This window comes from Carya illinoinensis, chromosome 4 (assembly GCF_018687715.1).
Source record: "Carya illinoinensis cultivar Pawnee chromosome 4, C.illinoinensisPawnee_v1, whole genome shotgun sequence".
NCBI lineage: Eukaryota > Viridiplantae > Streptophyta > Magnoliopsida > Fagales > Juglandaceae > Carya > Carya illinoinensis.
Genome location: NC_056755.1, coordinates 17,528,079 through 17,549,093, shown reverse-complemented (window position 1 = coordinate 17,549,093; position 21,015 = coordinate 17,528,079). Strand labels below are relative to the sequence as shown.

Below are 21,015 nucleotides of genomic sequence, written 5' to 3'. Positions count from 1 at the left end.
ATTGAATAGTTAAAGTACTTTGTAAATAGAAGTGAAAGAAAAAAGTAATAAAGAAAGAATAAAGAAATATTATTTTAATAGAATAGAGAAAAGTTAGGAAATGAGATGTATGAGATTTTTGAAAGATAAATAAAATTTAGAAAAAATTTTAGGGAATATTGTAATTTTTAGCTAAATTATAGGAACTTTTATGGAGAATAAGATGTGAATACTAATTTCCTAATGAATTCACCTTTAGCTAGCTAATAGGTAATTTGTTGTACACAATCCTACTTTTTATATTAAAACAAAGACTTTGCAAGTCATTTTATCTGTGAAAATAACTTGTTTAGAAAACTATCATATGTTCAACTTGGGTAAAGTTAACTCGATACTTTCTTGTGTATGTAAGATTCGCATTTTCAAAAGTCTCCCGATGGTAGGGTTGACCCATGCTCTATGCTCTGTAATGATACAATATGTTTAGGCCAACAGCTGGTGCTGAGAGTTTAATTAAGTGGTGGGACTTTATTTTTTTTACATAGTAGTTCAACATTCAAATTAAATACATGGTCCATTTTACAACAAAGACTCAAGAGTGCATAATTCACTGAAATATTTGTGTTAGTCTCTTTCAGTTAGCAGAGACTAAATTCATGTATTTTTCAAGAATAATCTCCGGTGAAGAATCAGTGAAATATCCCCTCTCCACATCCAACCCTTCTTTAGCTGCAAGCATCTCAACTCGGGTTTGGACCCTGTCAGCACCAATTTGATTTGGTTCCAAGAGCATGCAAGCTATTTCGGTTGAGTCCTCACCATGAACCAGGCCCAGTGTTTGCACTGTCGGGAGCCCACCTCCACGAGCACTCACCATACGAGCGATCCTTCGAGCAGCAGAAACATCTGTGGACAAGATGGGTATGTTGTACAATGTGATCCATGGACGTGCCCCGATCATGGTGATGCCTCTTGCTCGAGAAACCATGGTTGGTCCTTCATCAGGCTTCTCTGAAAGCATCTCAGGCATGGTCCACCCTGCCCATTGATTGCCCAAGAAATTTGGTCGGTAGTATCCAAGCTCTCGTCTGATGGTATCTAGAGCCTTGCCTGTTGGATGTGCTGCAGCATAAAGGTAAACGGGCACTGCCACGTTCCAAGAATATGTGAAAGCAATTGACATAAAATTCAAGCTAAAAAGTGTACATGTGCATGATATTTAAGAGATATATTTTGTTTATAGAGAAAATTTTACATTATTGCAACAAGTCACATGAGTTTGTAAACTTTACTCAATGACTTTACGAACTTTTACTCGATGTAAATTTGTAAGCCATGTACATGAGAGATCTTTTTGTGAATTTATCCCTCAATGAAATTTGCTTTGTTTGTTAGCTTGACAAGAAAAATAATGTTTTGACCAACCTTGAAATTTGTTGCCAATGTCTGTTGCGACTGCCTTGGCAAGCCAAGCCGCTTCATCTAGTGATGCTCGAGCCAATGGATGGAAAAGGATGTCATCAACAGTACCGAGTCGGGGGTGAGCCCCGCAATGCATCTCTAGATTAATGGCTCCGAAGGCAGCCTCAACCATTGCAAGGATGGTTTGGTGCAATGGGCTGTAAATGGGACTATCAGTGATGTCATGCATCACGTATGATACTAGGGTAAATCTAACCCTATTATAAGCTCCATCTTCAAATTTATTGACGATGATGGTTTCTGGATCAAGCCTCCCTGCTTGTTCGATGGCATCAAGGACATCATGGTTCCGTGCTTCAGAGATAAAGAGTTTGCAGCATAGTAACGAGGATTGATCTCTGGTTTTCTTCTTGTCCTTTTTGCACGAGTGGGGAACATCAATTAAATCAGTTTATAAAAAGTTACAGAAACCATATGTAAAGAAAACCGATTAAATATATTATCCTCTATTCAATAAATTTTGTTTCAAACAAAAGTATATATTTAATTAAATATATTATTGTTCGTATAATAAGTTTAACTCCATATTATATATATTTTTTAATTTTTACTTAATAAAACAATGGAAAGTGTTGCGGGCCGGAACCGATAATTCAACCGAAGAAGTGAACTGATAAGTGTAAATGCATTTTTTTTAAATTTTTTTCTTCTTTTTATTTTAATCATTTTAATACAATTTTTAATCTTTTTTAAAAAATAAAAAATAATAATTCACTAATATTCACTTCTTTAACTATTAAATAAAATAAAAAATTATATCGGTTACTTTTATCGGTTTAACTAGCATTTTCCTAAAATAATTGAAGAGTGAATGATGTGAGTACTTAAGTTATTTAATATTAATATAATAAGATAGTGGATATGCATTGTGGTTTCATAAGAATAAAGCTTTATATTTTGAAAATTATAAGTATATACGTTAAAGTACTAATTTATTTAGTTGATTATGCTTATTTTATTATACCATATATTTATATATATATATATATATAGAAGACTGAGGCTTAAACAAAACTAAATATGTCATAGGAATTTATTTAGAAGTATTGTTAGACATTTAGAAGTATTGTTAGACATAATAAAAATGGAGTGTGCATTCTCTACACACTCCATTTTAAACTATTTTTTTAAAGAGAATGTGTGGGACTTTTATACTCTAAAATTTTATAAATTAGTTTTCGTTTATTTATTTTCTTTCTATTTTTTTATAAATATATATTATATTTTATTATATCAAGGGCAAGATTGTACGAGGGTCAAACCAAGTTATAAACTTTCTTATCCATTATTTTCATTTCATGTTGCCTATCCATTTTATCCACAACTTTGTGAAACTCTTTTAGGAAACGTTTGGACACAGAGATAAGATATAAAATTATCAAAATTTCTCATAATTTTATTTCTCAACATCACTCTAATACGAAACAATTTTTAATTTCAAATAATTAACTTTTTTTATCTAGTCTTTAACTAATTATTATCTAAATACAAAAATCAATACAACTTTTATAAATTTCAAAATAAAACACAAAAATTAATACATTTGTTACAAATTTCAGAAAAAATAAATCATATTAAAAAATAATGTTTAAACAATTTTTTACTTATAATATTTTTATTCAACCTTTTTTTTTTATCAAAATATAATAAAATATCTTAATTCAAACTATTTTATTACAATTAACAAAATCTTGAGATACTCGAAGTGTCCAAATGAGCTCTAAGGGTTTGTTTGGACACTTTGATTTTCTCATATATTCTTATGATTTTCTTCCCAACATCACTCAAACACAAAATATTTTTTAATTTTTAATTTTTAATTTTTAACTTTTTGATCTAATCATTACTTAGTTATTATCTAAACACAAAACTCAGGACAACTTTCCTAAACTTTCAAATAAAACACAAAAAAGAATTGAATTTTTTTAAAATTTTTTTAAAAATATATCAGAAACTTATATTCAAATAATTTTTTAACTTTATAATATTTTTATTCAATATTTTCTCTCTTATTTTTCAAAATTCAATAAACTATTTTAATTCAAATTATTTTCCTATTTAAAAACTATTTTATTACAATTTACAAATATTCTATGATCAATAGTAAGGTGATCTTAGATATTCTGTAAATAGTAATAAAAAAATAACGAAAAAATTTTGAATAGTAGGGAATAGTAAAAAAAATAATAAAATAATAAAAAAATAATAATAATGTGAACTGACTTAGAAAGTTTTATGCAGAAAGCTTAGTGTTCAGAGAATGTTTTTCTCAATAATGGGGGGATCTACTGTCTCAGTTAATCTCTATTGATTTGGCTTTATTATCATGTGTAATGAGGAAATATGATGGAGAAGGAATCGTTGGGTGCTTGGAGGTAAGTTTATGGGTCCAAAACAAATATGGCAATCGGGCCCTCATTCTATGGATAGGGGTGCTATTGATGGAAATTGGTTAAAAGCTAACTGGGATGCGGCTCTTGAACTTAACAGGGGCAAAATGGGAGGAGGCTTGGTGGTTTGGGACTAGACTGGTGACCTAATAATAGTTGCTACTTGGTCAGAAAATTTTATTACTTATCCGCTGCATGCTGAGGCAGTTGCATTGGAAAGAGAAATAGCTTTGTGTACTGAACTGGGACTGAGAGGTTATATTTGAAAGGGACTCTATTATGCTGGTTAATGCCATGCACAGTAAAGAAGAAGTTTGGTCTTAGTATGGGTAGATTGTTGAGGATCTTAAGATGGGTTTTCATGATGCTGATAATAGGATTCTTCAATACATACCATGACAAGGGAACCAGGTGGCACATGTCCTTGCTAAAATGGGATTACAGGTTGATGAAGATTCTGTTTGGTTAGAAAAGGATCTGAAAGAGATTATGGAATGTATTGTTAAAGATAAGCTTTTGTCTACTCTTTGATTAATGAAATATCATTGTTGTTTAAAAAAAAAAAAACGTTAACAGTTTGATATCTACATTTTTTGATGAGCAAAATTTTGATCTTTAAAGAATGTCAATCCTCTTGCTACTCCTTTTTTATATGGTAAGGATGAGCCATCCTAAAAATTATACTTGAGTGAAGACATCAATCAAGAAATCATGTTTTAGGAAAACTAAAATATTAATAATTGCAAACAAAACCTACTAATTTAATTAAATATATTAATTTTCCTGTAATAATTTTAATTTTAAATAGAACAGGTAATTGACTAGTAAGATTTAATTTATAAGATTCAAGTTTTAAAATTTATTTTTTAAATCAAAATTTGTTATATAAGCACTTTACTAGATGTGTTCTACACACTGACATGAGAGGTGATATTTGCAGTTCTAGAGTATTCTAGTCCCGCACACGTCCTTTGAAAAAAATTAGGTAAATCTGAAACCCATATAAAAAATATTTTTTTTAATAATAGACACTATTTTTTTCAAATGGTAGAGCTTGCACATTTTAAGATTGTATCTAATATTACTTTTTTATTATTGTATTTTTAACTTAATGATGATTCAAATATAGAGTGGATCATGTGGCTTTGTTATTTAATAATAATATTTGATTTCTATTTTAAAAATTAGAGTAAATGTTTTTTTTTCCCCTCTAACAAGGCTATATAGAATATAGCATACATGATAGATTGTTCGATAGTTGCTATTTTTATTGGCTTTCCTCGGCAATAACTACTTTAAAATGTGGCTCCTACCATGCTAATTATAATATAGTATAAGGTTTTCCTCTCCTAGGTTTTCCTTTGTAGAGGTGATTTCTACTACCTTTGTACAATTGTTTCTTTTTTTTTTTAGTACGATAATGGAGGATGATCTCCACGTGCTATATACGAAGCTGTCTTTAATAGAGAAGGAAAGTAAAGATGTAGTGGTGGAAATGGAAAAACTGGAAGATGTGCTACCTTGTGGTGTGAAGTGTTTATTTATGAAGCTCTTCATTAAGAAATACTTTAACAAGGAATCTTTCAAAGGTAGGATGAGAAAAGTTTGGCTGGGTGTTCGATTTCAGGATCTTTCTCCTGTTCTATTTCTTGTTGAGTTTGAAGATTGTAGAGATAAGGATGGGGTTTTAATAATGGGGTTTTAATAGTGGGGCCTTGGACTTTTGATAAGCACCTGGTCTTGTTAAAGGAAGTGGATGGTAGGCTTCAAGTGTAGTAGATCCAGATGACAATGGTTACGTTATGGGTTAGACTTTATGATTTTCCTCTTATGGTGCGGAATGAGTATGTCGGAAAGAAACTTGGGGAAAAGTTGGGGACTATTGAAGAGGTGGATTTGGAGAAGGGGGAGGTGGAATGGGGTGAGTATATGAGGGTGCAAGTCAAGTTAAATATCACTTAGCCTCTGTTACATGGTTCCAAACTATCTATTGGTGGTGGTGAATTAGTGTGGATTTGGTTTTCTTATGAGCGGCTTATCAAGCTAAGTGACTCTTCTGATAATTTTCACAAACAAGTGAAGGACACTCTGGACAATACCGAAGTAACGTAAGGCTGAAAGGTCCTTCTTCTCACTTGTACATCATCATCACAGAGTCTTCTAGAATACAACAGTTGATAAATTGTTAACCACTTTCTCTCAAGTTATTTGTAATAATTCTTCATTTCTTTATCAGTCATTTTCGTGTATAAATAGCACTCAATATCAATCAATGAAATCAGGAAAGTTTTGTCATATTCTTCTATCCATTCTGTTATCATGGTATCACGAGCTGTGTAAGGACTCACGTCCAAACTTCATCCATGGCTTCCCCTGCACCTTCCTCTTCCTCACCCACCCTTTCCTCATTTTCCCACATCGTAACCACCAAATTAACCAATGATAATTTCCTTCTTTGGAAAGTGCAAATTTCAGCCTATCTCCATAGTCAGGGTCTCTTTGGTAATGTTGATGGTCCCCTCCCCTCCCCTCCTTGATTTCTCATTGACTCTTCAACCTCTCAGCCAAAAACTAATCCTGACTTTCTCACCTGGCAGCGCACCGATCAACTTGTTCTTAGTCTACTATTTTCCTCTGTCTCAGATTCTATTCTTGGTCATGTGCTTTCTTCGACTATTGCATATTCTCTTTGGGCATCACTTTCCTCTATGTTTGATTCTCAATCTCATGCTAAAGAGTTCCAAATCCGCTTTCAACTCACAAATATTTCCAAAGGTGATCAAACGATTTCAGATTATTTTGGGAAGGTACGTTCCCTTGTTGATTCACTGGTCTCGACTGGTAATACTCTTCCTGATAAGGAAATTGTCACTTTCCTTTTAAATGGGTTAGGACCTACTTATGAGACTTTTATCACCTTTGTCACTGCACGGAATGTTCCTCTTTCCTCTAATGAATTATTTCAACTCTTTCTTATTCATGAAAGTAGAGCTTCTCACCAAAATAGGAGTTCTATCTCCTCTGAGCATTCTGTCAACTTCAGTGTTTCGGGACAACAAGATCACCGTGGCCGTGGTCGTGGCCGTCAAGGCAGAGGACATGGTCGTTCATGGAATAATTTTCGTGGTGGACGTTCTAATCCTTCCCAATTCAGCTACAACAACTAGCGGCCTACTTGTCAAGTTTGCAACAAGACGGGTCATATTGCTCTCCAATGCAGATACTGCTTTGATCACGCATACCAGTATGAGGCCCCTTCATCCTTCTCGGCACATTACACTACTCCAAGCTCCACCTCTGATGCTTCTTGGTACCCTAACTCTGGTGCTACACATCATCTTACAAATGAACTGAGTAATCTAAACATCTCTTCAGCACCTTATATTGGTAGTGACTCAATACATGGGGGTGATGGAACTGCTATCCCGATTCAAAATTTTGGTGACTCCTATCTCTCAACTCATAATTCTTCTTTTCATCTTAAAAATCTCTTACATGTTCCTACCATCACCAAGTATCTTCTGTCAGTTCTTCAATTTTGTATCAATAATTGCTGCTATTTTGAATTTCATTCCACTCACTTTTCTGTGAAGGACAAACAGACGGGGAAGGTGCTCCTCACCGGGCCCACACATAATGGACTTTACATTTTTCCTTCCATCTCTCGGCCTGCTTCCATTCCATCCAGTTACCTTGGTGAAAGAACAACTCTGGGCCAATGGCATAAGAGACTTGGCCATCCTTCCTTGCAACTTGTTTCTCGTATCTTACAGCAATATTGTCTACCTACTTCCTCTAATGATTCTGTTTTCTTTTGTAATGAATGTCCATTAGCAAAAGCTCACCAATTACCCTTTAGTGCTTCACGGACGGTTTATACCAAGCCCCTTCAACTGTTATGTGCTGATGTTTGGGGCCCTGCGCCTCATACATCTAGACTTGGTTTCAAATATTACCTTTTATTTGTTGAACAACTTACCAGATATACATGGATATTCCCTATCAAATTAAAATCTGATGTTGCTCAAATTTTCACTACTTTTCTACCTTATCTAGAACGATTGTTTAATACTAAACTTTTAACACTTCAAATTGATGGAGGTGGGGAATTCAAACCCCTCACTCAAATCTGTAAAAATTTTGGTATAACACATCGTCTTTCTTGCCCTCATACACATCAACAAAATGGAATTATTGAACGTAAGCATTGTCACATAGTTGAAACCAAGCTAGCTCTTCTAGCTCATTCCTCACTTCCTTTCTCTTTTTGGGCCAACGCTTTTGAGACTGCAGTTTATTTAATCAATCTTCTTCCTTCTCCAATTACAAAAAATAAATCACCTTATTCTCTTGTTCACCAAAAAGAACCCGACTATAATTTTCTCAAAATTTTTAGGTGCGAATGCTGGCCCAATCTTTGGCCTTATCTTTCAAATAAATTAAATTTTCGATCAATTTCTTGCTTATTTTTGGGCTACAGTTCATCTCACAAGGGTTACAAATGTTTTGACCTCACCAAAAATCGCCTCTATATTTCACGTGATGTTATTTTTAATGAGGCATCTTTTCCATACAATAAATCTCGACCCATTTCCAATTCATCACAACCTTCTGTCATCTTCCCTTTACCTATTATACAGCCTTCTCTCCTCGGGCCTGGCCCAAGCCCAATCATTTCTTCTAACCCCTCATTGTCTTCATCCTCTAGCACAATTACTTCTTCTCCCAATTCCTCAACTCCCTCAGCTCTTCCTCTCGACTCCTTAGCATCCTCACCTCCCTCTTCTTTAATCTCTTCACCAAATCCCACCATTCAAATTCCTCCTCGCTCACCCATAATTACAAGGGCTCACACCAACTCATCACGTCCTCGTGTGTTCACTGATGGAACGGTTCCTTATCCTTCTCAGTCTTGTTTCACTACTACTATAATTGTGCCTGACGAGCCGTCTAGTTTTTCTGCAGCTTCAAAATTTCCTGAATGGTTCGCTATGCGACAGGAGTTCACTGCACTCCAATAGAACCAGACATGGAGCCTTGTTTCTCCACCTCCCTCAGCCAACATACTTGGTTGTCGATGGGTGTTCCGCACCAAAACCAAAGCCGATGGCTCTTTTGAAAGAAGGAAGGCCCGCCTAGTAGCTAAGGGGTACCATCAACTTCACGGTTTACACTACATGGAGACCTTCAGTCCCGTGGTCAAACCTTCCACAATCCGTTTAATTCTCTCCATTGCAGTAACCTGTGCCTGGCCCCTTCGACAACTTGATATTCAAAATACTTTCTTGCATGGGTCGTTAACCGAAGATGTTTTTATGCAACAACCTCAAGGCTTCATAGATCCTGCCCATCCTGATTACATCTGCAAGCTTCACAAAGCGATCTACGGCCTTAAACAGGCCCCTTGGGCATGGTTTGCTCAATTAAGCACCTGGCTTCTTGATCTCGGGTTTACAGCATCCAAAGCAGATCCTTCTCTGTTCACTTTAATACATGGCACGATACAAATGTATTTTCTCATGTATTTAGATGACATTGTCATCACAGCTTCACACTCCTCTGCCATTGATGATTTAATCTCAGCCATGGGCCATAGCTTTCCAGTGAAGGACCTTGGTCCTCTCTCTTTTTTTCTGGGCATTGAAGTTGACTACACGATAACTGGTTTGATGCTTTCCCAGCGCAAGTATATCAAACAATTACTCACCAGAAGCAGGATGCTATTAGCTAAACCCATCACCTCACCCATGGCTGCAAATATGAAGCTCTCCAAATTTGATTCTCCTGATTTTGAAGATCCTACGCTTTATCGAAGCATAGTTGGGGGACTGCAATATCTGTCATTCACAAGACCCGATCTCTCCTTCGCAGTTAATAAAGTGTGCCAATTTATGCACACTCCATAAACTGCTCACTGGACTGCTGTAAAACGCATCCTGAGGTATCTAAAAGAAACAATTAATCTTGGTCTCATCTTCAAGCCTCAGAAAACATTTAATCTTCAAGCATATTCGGACGCCGACTGGGGGGGCTGTCTCGATGATCGTCGTTCAACAGCCGGCTTCTGTGTATACCTAGGTCAACATCTAATTTCATGGAGCTTGAAGAAACAGAGCACGGTGGCTTGATCCTCCATAGAAGCAGAGTATAAGTCCCTTGCATCAGCAGCAGTAGAAGTCATCTGATTACAAACTGTCCTTCGTGAATTGGGTGTTTTTCTTCGCACAACTCCAACACTATGGTGCGATAACATAAGGGCGACATACCTCTCTGTGAATCCTATGTATCACTCCAAAACCAAATACATGGATATTGATTTCCACTTTGTGAGAGATCGAGTTGCAGCCCGAACTTTGCAAGTAAAATTCTGCAGTTCTCAAGATCAATTAGCTGACCTTCTTACAAAACCAATTGTTGCGGATCGTTTTCTTCACTTTCAAACGAGTCTAAATGTGGTAGAAACCCCGTTCAACTCGAGGGGGCGTATCAAGCTAAGTGACTCTTCTGGTAATTTTCACAAATAAGTGAAGGACACTCTGGACAATACCAAAGTAACATAATGGCTTAAAGGTCCTTCTTCTCACTTTTACAGCATCATCACAGAGTCTTCTAGAATACAACAGCAGAGAAATTGTTAACCACTTTCTCTCAAGTTATTTGTAATAATTCTTCATTTCTTTATCAGTCATTTTCATGTATAAATAGCACTCAATATCAATCAATGAAATTAGGAAAGTTTTTTCATATTCTTCTATCCATTTTGTTATCACGGCTTCCAAATTTTTGCTACTGGTGAGGCAGGCTGGGCCATATTGACAAAGACTGTACTGTTGGGGTACATGATTTTGAGGTGATGAATCGAAATGTTCAACTCGATGGAATATAGCTTCGGGTAGGGAGCTTTAGCAATCAGAACAATCAAGGGTGGATTTGTCCAAGTGTCTCTGCTAAGGTAACAAACAACAATGCTGAAAGGGATGGGGTTCCTTCCAATTAGGTGGATGGTGATGTACAGACGATAGGGGGAGAGGCTACCATGGCTGTTGGAGAAATTTCGACTAGTGCCGATGGAGGTGGCAACTAGGAAGAAAAAATGTAATGGCAATAGAGTCAATGGAGCCAATAGAAGCGGGGGAGAGGGCTAATTTCCAGGGAGAGACATTAGCTATCAATGATTTGCATGGGAGCGATGTTTAAGGGAATGTGGGGGTTACGTTACCCATAATTGATATCAGGGATGTTAATGGGAAGCTGAATTTGGTTGATGATTTGGGACTTAAATGAAATGAGATTAATGGTAAAGTTGATGGGCTTTGTGGGCTTCAGGAGCAGTTTGCTATTAAGCCAATGGTGGACTAGGGCCCAATTTCGAAGCTCGACATTTCAAGCAGTCGAAAGTGGTGTCGTGTGTTGTCATTTCACAATGAAACAAGAAAACCTAATTCTAAATCCTGCAAAGGAAAATCCTCTGAGGGTGCAAAGAAACGAAAGTTGAGGAAAGGGGAAGGGTTTGTGATATGGAATGCTAGGAAGAAGCTTAAGCCAGAGAGTAGTGCTACGGAAAGTGCCTCGGTTAGTGATGATGCGACTCTAGCTAAAATCTCATTATTATCAGTGGTGGCTATTGAATAGCACCGTCAACAGTCATAAAAACCTTGTGTTGGAATGCCCGTGGGCTTGGAAATCCACGGAGCATTCGTAACCTCTGTGATTTAGTCAAAAGGGAAGTGGCCGATGTGTTGTTTCTACAAGAGACAAGACTCTGTGTTCGTGATGTTGAAAAATGTAAGTTTAACCTTGAATTTCCGAATTGTTTAGCTATTAGTGCTACTTGTAGGAATGGGTTATTGCATTATTATGGGGAAGGGATGAAGATTTATCAATTATTAATTACTCTTCTTATTATATTGATGCTGTTGTTAATAATGTTTTAGTGGATTGTGGAAAATGGTTCTTAACTGCTGTTTATGGGTACCCTGACACACATATGCATTATAGGACTTGGGATCTTCTCAAGGGTTTGTGTAGGTCGAATGGGGAGGCTTGGTTAGTTATGGGTGATTCGAATGAAATCATATTCCATCATGAAAAACAGGGGGGGAATCCTAGACCTGAGAGACAACTTGTGGCAATTAAGGATGTTATTGAGGAGGGTGGGCTACGTGATATGGGGTTTAATGGGTATAAATTCACATGGTCAAATATAAAGGAAGGAACTCATTGTGTTAGTGAAAGACTTGATAGGTTTCTTGTCAATTCAGCTTGGGGGAACTCTTTTCCAAATGCAAAAGTTTGTCAAGGGTTTGTGGCATATTCAGATCATTTACCCACTTAGTTTGAGTTGGAGGGCGACACTGCGCTTCCTGAAACGAGAATGAACTTTCGATTTGAGGAAATGTGGGTGGGAAATAAGGATTGTGTAACTATTATAAAAGATCAATGGAGGAGGAGTAGTGCACAGTCGAATATGGAGGATGTAGTGGCTATGATTTGAGAGTGTGGGGCAAAACTAAATGCATGGAATAGAAACAGCTTTGGTCATGTTCAGAAGAAAATTTAGCAAGTGAAATTACAGTTAAAAAAGCTATATGAGGATAACCGTAGAATTGATATTTCAGCGCTAAATTTGGCTAGAGAGGAGGTACAAATCTGGTTGGAAAGGGATGAGCTAATGTGGCGACAACACTCAAAGGCTTTATGGTTAAAAGAATGAGACCAAAACTCTGGATATTTTCATATGAAAGCCTCACAAAGGATAAAAATGAATAGACTAGTGAGGATTCAGGATGATAGTGGGCAGTGGTAAGAGGGGTCCAATAAAGCAGAGGTGATTCTTGACTACTTTAGAGATTTATTCAATTCTACTAATCTAAGTGAGTCTCTAGAGTTCCTGAATGTTCTGAGGGGCAAAGTCACATCACAAATGAATGAAGATTTAAGCGGAGTATACTAAAGATGATGTCAGAGAAGCGTTGTAGCAAATGAATCCTTCTAAAGCTCCATGCCCGAATGGTATGTCTCCAATATTTTTCCAAAAATATTGGAATGTGTTAGGGAGCTCTATCACTGCAAGTGTATTGCATGCTCTAAATTAAGGTTCTTTCCCCTCATCTTTGAACTACACTTTTATTATCTTGATCCTAAAAAAGAAGTCCCACCTTAGAGTTGCCGATTATAGACTGATAAGTTTGTGTAATGTGGCGTATAAATTAATTGCAAAAGTCCTTGCAAATAGGCTAAAAATGGTTTTATTTGGTATTATTGGGGAAATTCAAAGTGCATTTGTGCCGGAGCATTTAATTACTGATAATGTATTGATTGCCTACGAGTTAATTCATTATTTGAAGATTAAGAAAAAAGGGAAGAAAGGTTTTATGTTCCTGAAATTATATATAAGTAAAGCGTATGATAGAGTCGAGTGGGGTTTTCTGAAATCTATTATGGAGGTGATGGAATTTAGCAAAGATTTTGTTATGATGATCATGTTATGTGTAAGTTCTGTGTCTTTTTATGTGCTTATTAATGGTGAGCCTAAGGGTCCTATTATTCCATCTAAAGGATTTAGATAAGGGGATCCATTGTCTCCTTATTATTTCTTCTGTGTACTGAGGGGCTAACTACTCTATAGAAGGATGTTGGGTTGAGAAAGAACATTTTAGGTATAAAAATCTGTAGAACGCCCCCGATTATTACTCGTCTACTTTTTACAGATAATAGTTTGGTTTTCTGTAAGGCTGAAATAGATGAGAATAGGAGAGTTCAAACTCTTTTAGAGAAGTATGAAACTGTTTCAGGCCAAAGAATTAATAGTGAAAAAAAAAACCATGGTGTTTAGTGGCAATGTGTCTAGGAGGTTTGAGAGGATATAAAAAATTTATGGAGAAATTCTGACATACAGTAGTATGAGAAATATCTTGGTCTTCCACCAGTCATATGGAGGTCTAGAGCTCAAGCATTTCATTATATAAAACAAAGAGTTTGGCAAAAATTACAAACTTAAAAGGAAAAATTGCTTTCATAGGGTGGAAGGAAGTGTTGTTAAAGGCTTTTGCCGTATCTATAACACTATGAGTTGTTTTCTTCCCCCCTCAATCTTGTATGCAAAATTGGAGGGTATGATGGCTTGGTTTTGGTGGGGACAAATGGAAAATGAGAGGAGAATACATTGGTTGAGCTAGAACAAAATGTGTGTAAGGAAGTCGTGGGGAGGTATGGGCTTTAAAAAGTTGAGAATTTTTAATTTGGCAATGCTAACTAAACAAGGGTAGAGGTTATTCCAAGATGAGAATTCTTTAATGCATAGGTTGCTTAAGCTAAGTATTTCTCGGGCTTTAACTTCTTAGCAGCTGGTTTTGGTAGATCTCCATCTTAAACTTGGAGAGGGATTTGGGAGGTAAAAAAATGGGTTGTGGATGGGTGTAGATAGAGGATAGGTGATGAAAATTCTATTAACATTTAGTTTGATAAATGGATCCTGGGTCATAATTCACTAGTGAATGAAGGGATTGCGGTTAGTGAGGCAAATAAGCTGGATTGTGTGAATTCTCTTATTTCTAAAAACTCTAGAACTTAGGATGTGGGAAAACTTAGAGCTCTCTTTAATCCAAGTGTTGTGGAGGACATTTTGAAAATTAGTCTATGTGCTGATAATAGTGCAGATAAGAGAGTATGGGCTTATAAAAGAAATGGCTTGTTTAGTATTAGAAGTTGTTATAAGTTTATTCTGGACCAGCAGGGCTCTCAGGAAGCTAAGTCTTCATCTGCAAGTATTCAAAGAGTGGTTTGGAAACAGATTTGGAAAATGTCGGTGCCTAACAAGATAAAAATATTTGCATAGCGTGCTTGTAAGGATGGGTTGCCTACAAAGGCAAATCTATTATTAAAGCATGTTCCAAATGATGGGATCTGCATCTTATGTAATGGTGAAAGAGAAGGAATATATCATGCTTTGGTGTAAGCAGCTGCATAGAACATGGAAAGACTACTTACCTACACTTGTTATTGATAATTCTTTGAATGTCTTTGAGGTGGCTTTTAATTTTTGTGAAAATAAACAATATGACAGTTTGTCTATTTTCTTGGCTTTGGCTTGGGGGTTTTGGTATAGGAAGAATAAATTTATTCATGAACAGGTTGTCATTTCTCCTTACCAAGTTGTTGAAAATGCAATTTCACTACTGAAAAGTTATAAAGTTACTTAGAAACAAACCAGGCTACAAGTGCAAGACTTTTATAAATGGAAGGCCCCTCAACCATAAATGCTGAAGTTAAATGTGGATGGAGCAATTTTTTCAAAGATAGGAAAAATAGGGTTTGGTGCAATTTTGAAAGATAGCTTGGGAAGAGTCTTAATGGCTGCATGCATATCCAAAAGGGCCGTTGATGAACCTAAGCAAATAAAGCTGTTAGCTCTCTTCCATGGCCTTCAGCTTTGTGCAAGTATGGGAATAAACAAGATCCAGGTAGAAAATGACTGTCTACTAGCTATTGAGGCGATGCAACAAAATAGTATGACAAACTCAATGTTTGGTAGTCTTTATTCTAAGATTAAACAGTTATCATATTGTTTTGGAGAATTTTTTTTTTTACACGTCTATAGAGAAGCTAATATGGTTGCTCATTATCTTACTCAATATGCGAGAAATGTTGAGAGTATCAACATGTGGTGTGATTGTATTCTGGACATTTTATCTCAAATCTTATGGTTTGATTTATGTATGTAATCATCTTTTGATTAATGAAGTTTAAGGTTTGTTATAAATAAATAAATAACTACTTCAAAATGCTATTTTTATTTCCGAGAAAAGAAATTTGAAGAAAAGAATTATAATACCATGCATATACGAGTAGTAAAGATCTAAAAATAGCTATCATATATATCTCATAAACAAGCTCATGTTGGGAACTGAAGAACTATTGCATCCATTTTTAAGTACATTTTTAGAAATTCACAGAACTTGATCATCATTATCCAAATGATTGACCTTTTATTCACGAACTCATTTTGAAAAATCCTTTAAAAAAAGAGAGAGGGGGGGGAGGGGGGGGGGGGGGGGGAAGCACATTTTCAATTGTAAACTCAATCAGCAGAACGCCAAGCTAGATCATTTCTAGTCCCTTCCCTTGCGAGTTTTTCACCATATTTTGAGGAAAATAACTCAAAATCAGTAGGAATATTAACCAAAGAATAAAGAAAAGACTCAGAAAACCAAAGAAGAAGAAAGAAAAAAGTTGTTACCTTAAAACTTGGGTTGAAATCCATTGCTTTTGAAGCTTGGTAGTTGGTTCCCTCCCGATCTGGAGTCTTCAGTACTAGTGCTTGAGCCAGCAAGTTGTTAAGAGTCGCTGCAGGGATTTTTATGTCACGAGGGGGAGATGCTGAGATGCATTAAAAGCCATTAAGATAAGCAAATGTCCCTACAGCATGACGTGTCATTGATGCACAATCATAAAGGATAAGAAATCTTCTGTAACTCTTTCAAAAAAAAAAAAAAAATCTTCTGGAACCGCCAGAGAATCACGTCTCATTATTTTATTGAAAATAAACTTGTATTATGTCCATCATGAGTACATTTTTTTCACTAAATTTGTAAGTTTTTCTGATGCCGATTTTAAAATAATTATTAATAGAAAATTACGAATTTTTAAAGAAAACTATAGCCGTCCGGATTTATTAGAGTAATAAGCTAAGGAAAAAAAAAAACCATTACAAGATATCCATAAAGAATTGAAGAATGAATAAGAATAAAAAATGCTACAATTTTAATATATCAAAACATAAAATAATTTAACATCCACTCTCTCCCTCTTTTTTTTTTTAATTACCTACTTCAATCATTTAAAATTATTTTCTCTTAATTTAAATGGTACTTGTGCACAATGTGGTGATTAAAAATATAAGTATCTAATCAAGATGTTTGTTTGTATACTATCAACCATATAATATCCAAATAGAATATCCCATTAATTATAAAGAAAACAGAAGTTTAGGTATCAGAGAAAAAAAGGCATAATTGAGGCATTTCTCTACCAAATGTGTATAATATTATTTGAATATTTTTTCTTTTGAGAACTGTTGCGTTTACAAAGATATTGTACATACAAAAATGAAAAAAAGTTTATAAACTGACTAGACATGATGTAATAGGTCACATTTATTTTATTATAAAAAAACTTTCCAATCTAACTATCTTTTAACCCCTGCCCAGTTTGTAAACTTCTTTGTTTATGATGTATTTGTAGACAAAGTAGACAGACCAAAGTCCTCCCTCGCTAACAGGCCTGCCCTCACACCTAAAAGGCCCAAAGGCCCGACAAAGCTAGCCCTCATCAGTCGGCACCGAGGAATTACCTAGGACTAGTAAAAATAAGCCCTAAACCACTTCGCATAACCAACGAAAAAGAGAACCACAAAGCCTTCCCTGAATGACATGGGGATTCAAATACTTCTCCAAATAACCACCCAAGATTAGATAATGGAGAGTTCAAATAGTAACAGCCCCAAATAGAACTTGAATCAAATGATTGAGTTGTTATACGAACTCAATTAGAAAGAATGATTGCAAAGTCAAGATCCTCCAAAATAGAGCCCCACGTCGCATGAACGGCGAATTCACAGTGAGTAGTCTCACTTGGTGGAAATTGATTCCTCAACTGCAATAGATTCCTCAACCAATGGCGCCTTCTGATCAGAAGAAACAAAAATTGATGCATCCACCTCCTTTCCCATTCTTCTGAACTCAGTTCTTTCATACGAAACCAAAACAATTTCCCTAGAAGTGATTTATATCGGTACCTCATTCTGAGTTTCATTGCCTACAAGAAGCATAGGTTCATCCATCACTTTTTTAAGATTTCCTTCCCCTATATCTGGACCGACCACAAAGTTATTTCTTACCCAAAATTTTTCTTATCTAACCCTATCTAGACCATGATCTTTTTCCATCTTTTTTTTTTTTAATCCGTACCCTTAGAATTCTTTAAAAAAATGCCATTGCACCTTACAATGCCAACAATAGGCCGGAAGAGTTTAGTACAACACGTCTTGAAACTAACTATTATGATTTTGAGGAGTCCTAATCCATAAACCAAGAATCAAATCACCTGTTGCATCCATTTCAACACAAACTCAAGCACCATTCGTTCTAGTAGCACACTTAGTGCTATTATACCAATGTCAAAATTTGCCTAGAGGGCTAACAATATTGCATAGGAACTCTTCATGATAATAATTCGATGGTAGTCCAGGAAGGAAAACCCAAACCAGCAACAGGGAAGTTTCAGCCTCTTCATAGAAATCAGTATTCCAATGGAAAACCCTGTAATGGACTCCATCCACTTCACAAGATTCATGTGCAAAAGCATTCATGAAATCGTTTTCATTAGCAAATCGAACAAAAACATTCCTTAGCCTCCTCATAGAAGAAACCGCTGGCTATTGTACAAGACCCTAACAATTCCAAATAAAAGCCCTGACAGCATCAAGAGAAGGCCTTTGCAGAAGGAATTTCATTGCCAAGGAATATTTAAAGGTTGAGCTGAGAGTGAAATCTCTTCCTTGGAAAAAATCATGCAAATTTCACCATCCGCCAACTTTGGCGCATGCCAAGGAACCACCACCTCCGACAAAGGCTTTAATGTTTGCGTCACCATATCAACAAAAGAACAGACACGGTCCACCGGTGCCATAGAGTTAGCTAGGGCCCTGGCGGCGACCATGCAAATCCTAGGATCTTCAAACACGAAAATTTGAAATCTCTGAAATCGCCAAAATTGCCAAATCAAGAGTTCCGAAAATCACGCAATGATGGGAAGCTAGATGATCATTGATAAGATAAATGTGTTTGTTGGCTTTTAGATATACTTACCTTGCAGCAAGCAAGCATAAACCTTTAACATATTTCTCCTTCTCACAGCCTCTTACAAATTGCAGAGAAAGATAGTTTTGATATAACATAATGGATAGTGGATTCTTGAACTACAAAACCAACCGCCCAGCCACTATTTAGATTTAATGGTAAAAGTAAAGATTGTTAAGCACAATCTCAGTACAAACTATAAAATCAGCAAATCGGCATAACGTAAAAATAATTTAACTTTCAGGTTCAAACTTTGCCAGCATATATCTCCATGCGACACCAATTAGCCCACCCATTGTAGAAAGGATTCTTGCAAAGCAATAACGTCTCGCAGAAATTATACTTTCAAAAGCTCTGGGAAACAGAGAGAATCCAATTACACATTCACTCTCACATATCTAGTGCAAATTAATCACTAGCTTAATAGCAGTGTAACTCAGATTAATTTCCAGAATACAGTCTCTAAGCAAAGCAATGAGCTATAAATTGCACTCTCGGTGATGTCATGCACAAAGAATGATGTCATTCGCAGCATTCTTGGAAAACTAATGATTGAAGTAAGCGTCCTTCCCTCTTCATGTGTTTGATGGCGTCAAGATACAAGAGCAGCAAAGGTACATGCTTCAGATACAAAGATGTTGCAGCATACTAGTGACGATTGGCCTATCAAGGAAGATTGCCAAAATCAAGATCAAGTCAAACCTTCATGATTTCAGTCAAAAATCAAGCCATTTGAATAAAGTCTTTCATCTGTTTCTATTTATGTGCTTATTAGCCGAGATTGGTGTATAGTTATTTTGTCATAGTAATTGCTGTAAATATTTCCTAAAATATTTCTCTGTGATGTTGTATATATTTACGTACAGATCAATTGAATAAAAGATGAGGAAATAGTTTATTTAATCCAGCAGTATATTTCTCTATATGGTATCAGAAGAGCCCATCTCCAACGAGTCGATCCCTCCCACTTCCCCAATGTCTTCCTCACCCAAACGACCTCAAATTCATCTCAACACCCACCCCATTTCCTCCACTAAAACCACTCTTGTTGCTCTCAATATAACTGCCCAGATTAATGAAAAATTGACTCCTTCTACTTTTCCTCAATGGCGTGCTCAATTTGAAGCCTTACTCATAGGATATGATTTGCTTGATTATGTCACCGGTATCTCTCAATGCCCCTCTCCGAGTGATCTCTCTGTCTCTGCCCTACACAAAACTCATTGGGTTCAGCAAGACAAACTTATACTCAGTGCCCTTCTTGCTTCCACTTCCCCCACCATCACCCCACTCATTGCAACAGCAAAAACGTCCCATGAGGCTTGGAAAAAATTGAACACCCTCTATGCTAGCAAATCACGAACTCGGGCTATGCAATTAAAAGAGGAACTCACCTTAATACAGCGTGGAAATTAGCCTATCTCTGATTATCTACATGCTGTGAAGTCTCTGGCAGATGAAATTGCCATTATTGACCACCCCATTTCTGATGATGACCTAACCCTCTATGTGCTTAATGGCTTAGGTTCTGATTTCAGGGAAATTGCAGCACCAATCCGAGCTCGTGAAAAGTCTCTTGCCTTTGAGGAGCTCCATGATCTTCTGGTCGGCCATGAACATTATTTGCGCCGCCTTGAAACAGCTACTCAGCAACTGGTAGCCGCTGCAAACTATACAACCAGGAAGTCTGGTTCTTCGGGAGGTCAACAACGCAGGTATAACAAGCCGAATAGGCCTCAACGTCAGTCTGGGCAAGCTCCAGCCCGAAGTGGAAATCGTGATGGTCGACGTCCCAATGGTTCAAATTGGCCCAGCAACAACCAGCGGCCTTATAGGCCCAAATGCCAAATCTGTGATGAGTTGGGCCATACGGCCAAAAATTGTCCTCAGCTGAAGCCCAGTGAAATTACTGCAAACAGTGCAACAACTTCTACCATGAAAGAGCAAAAATGACTCATTGATTCCGCTGCCTCCCACAACATCACTGATGATCTTCAGAATTTATCTATTCACTCCGAATATGACAGCACCGATGAAGTGGTTCTGGGTGATGGTTCAGGTTTGGCTGTTTCACATGTTGGTTCTTTAGCTATACACTCACCCAATCGAACCTTTATCTTGCGTGATACTCTCTGTGTTCCGAATCTTAAAAAAAATTTTGATTTCTATTCATCATCTTACCTCACAAAATAATGTTTATGTTGAGTTTCACCCATCTTATTTTCTTGTGAAGGAACCGATCACAGGGGCAATCCTACTAAGAGGTTCATGTGAGAACGGCATTTACATTTTTCTGGAATCACTTG

The 21,015-nt window shown here is 36.5% G+C and overlaps 1 protein-coding gene across 2 annotated transcripts; it reads right to left on the bottom strand.

Annotated features, from left to right (window-relative positions):
- Positions 1 to 506: 506 nt before the first annotated feature.
- LOC122307035 (glutamate formimidoyltransferase-like) lies at positions 507 to 16,281 on the bottom strand. 2 transcript variants are annotated; one of them, XM_043119638.1, is made up of 3 exons: positions 16,090 to 16,281; positions 1,405 to 1,816; positions 507 to 1,101 (listed from the first exon to the last, which is right to left on the bottom strand). In XM_043119638.1, the coding sequence occupies exons 1-3, from the start codon at positions 16,111 to 16,113 to the stop codon at positions 614 to 616; spliced, it is 924 nt and encodes a 307-aa protein (XP_042975572.1). In that variant the 5' UTR covers positions 16,114 to 16,281; the 3' UTR covers positions 507 to 613. The 2 variants fall into 2 exon arrangements, with proteins under 2 accessions (XP_042975572.1, XP_042975570.1); XM_043119636.1 differs by having other exon boundaries at positions 507 to 1,125; positions 16,090 to 16,253.
- Positions 16,282 to 21,015: the final 4,734 nt, after the last annotated feature.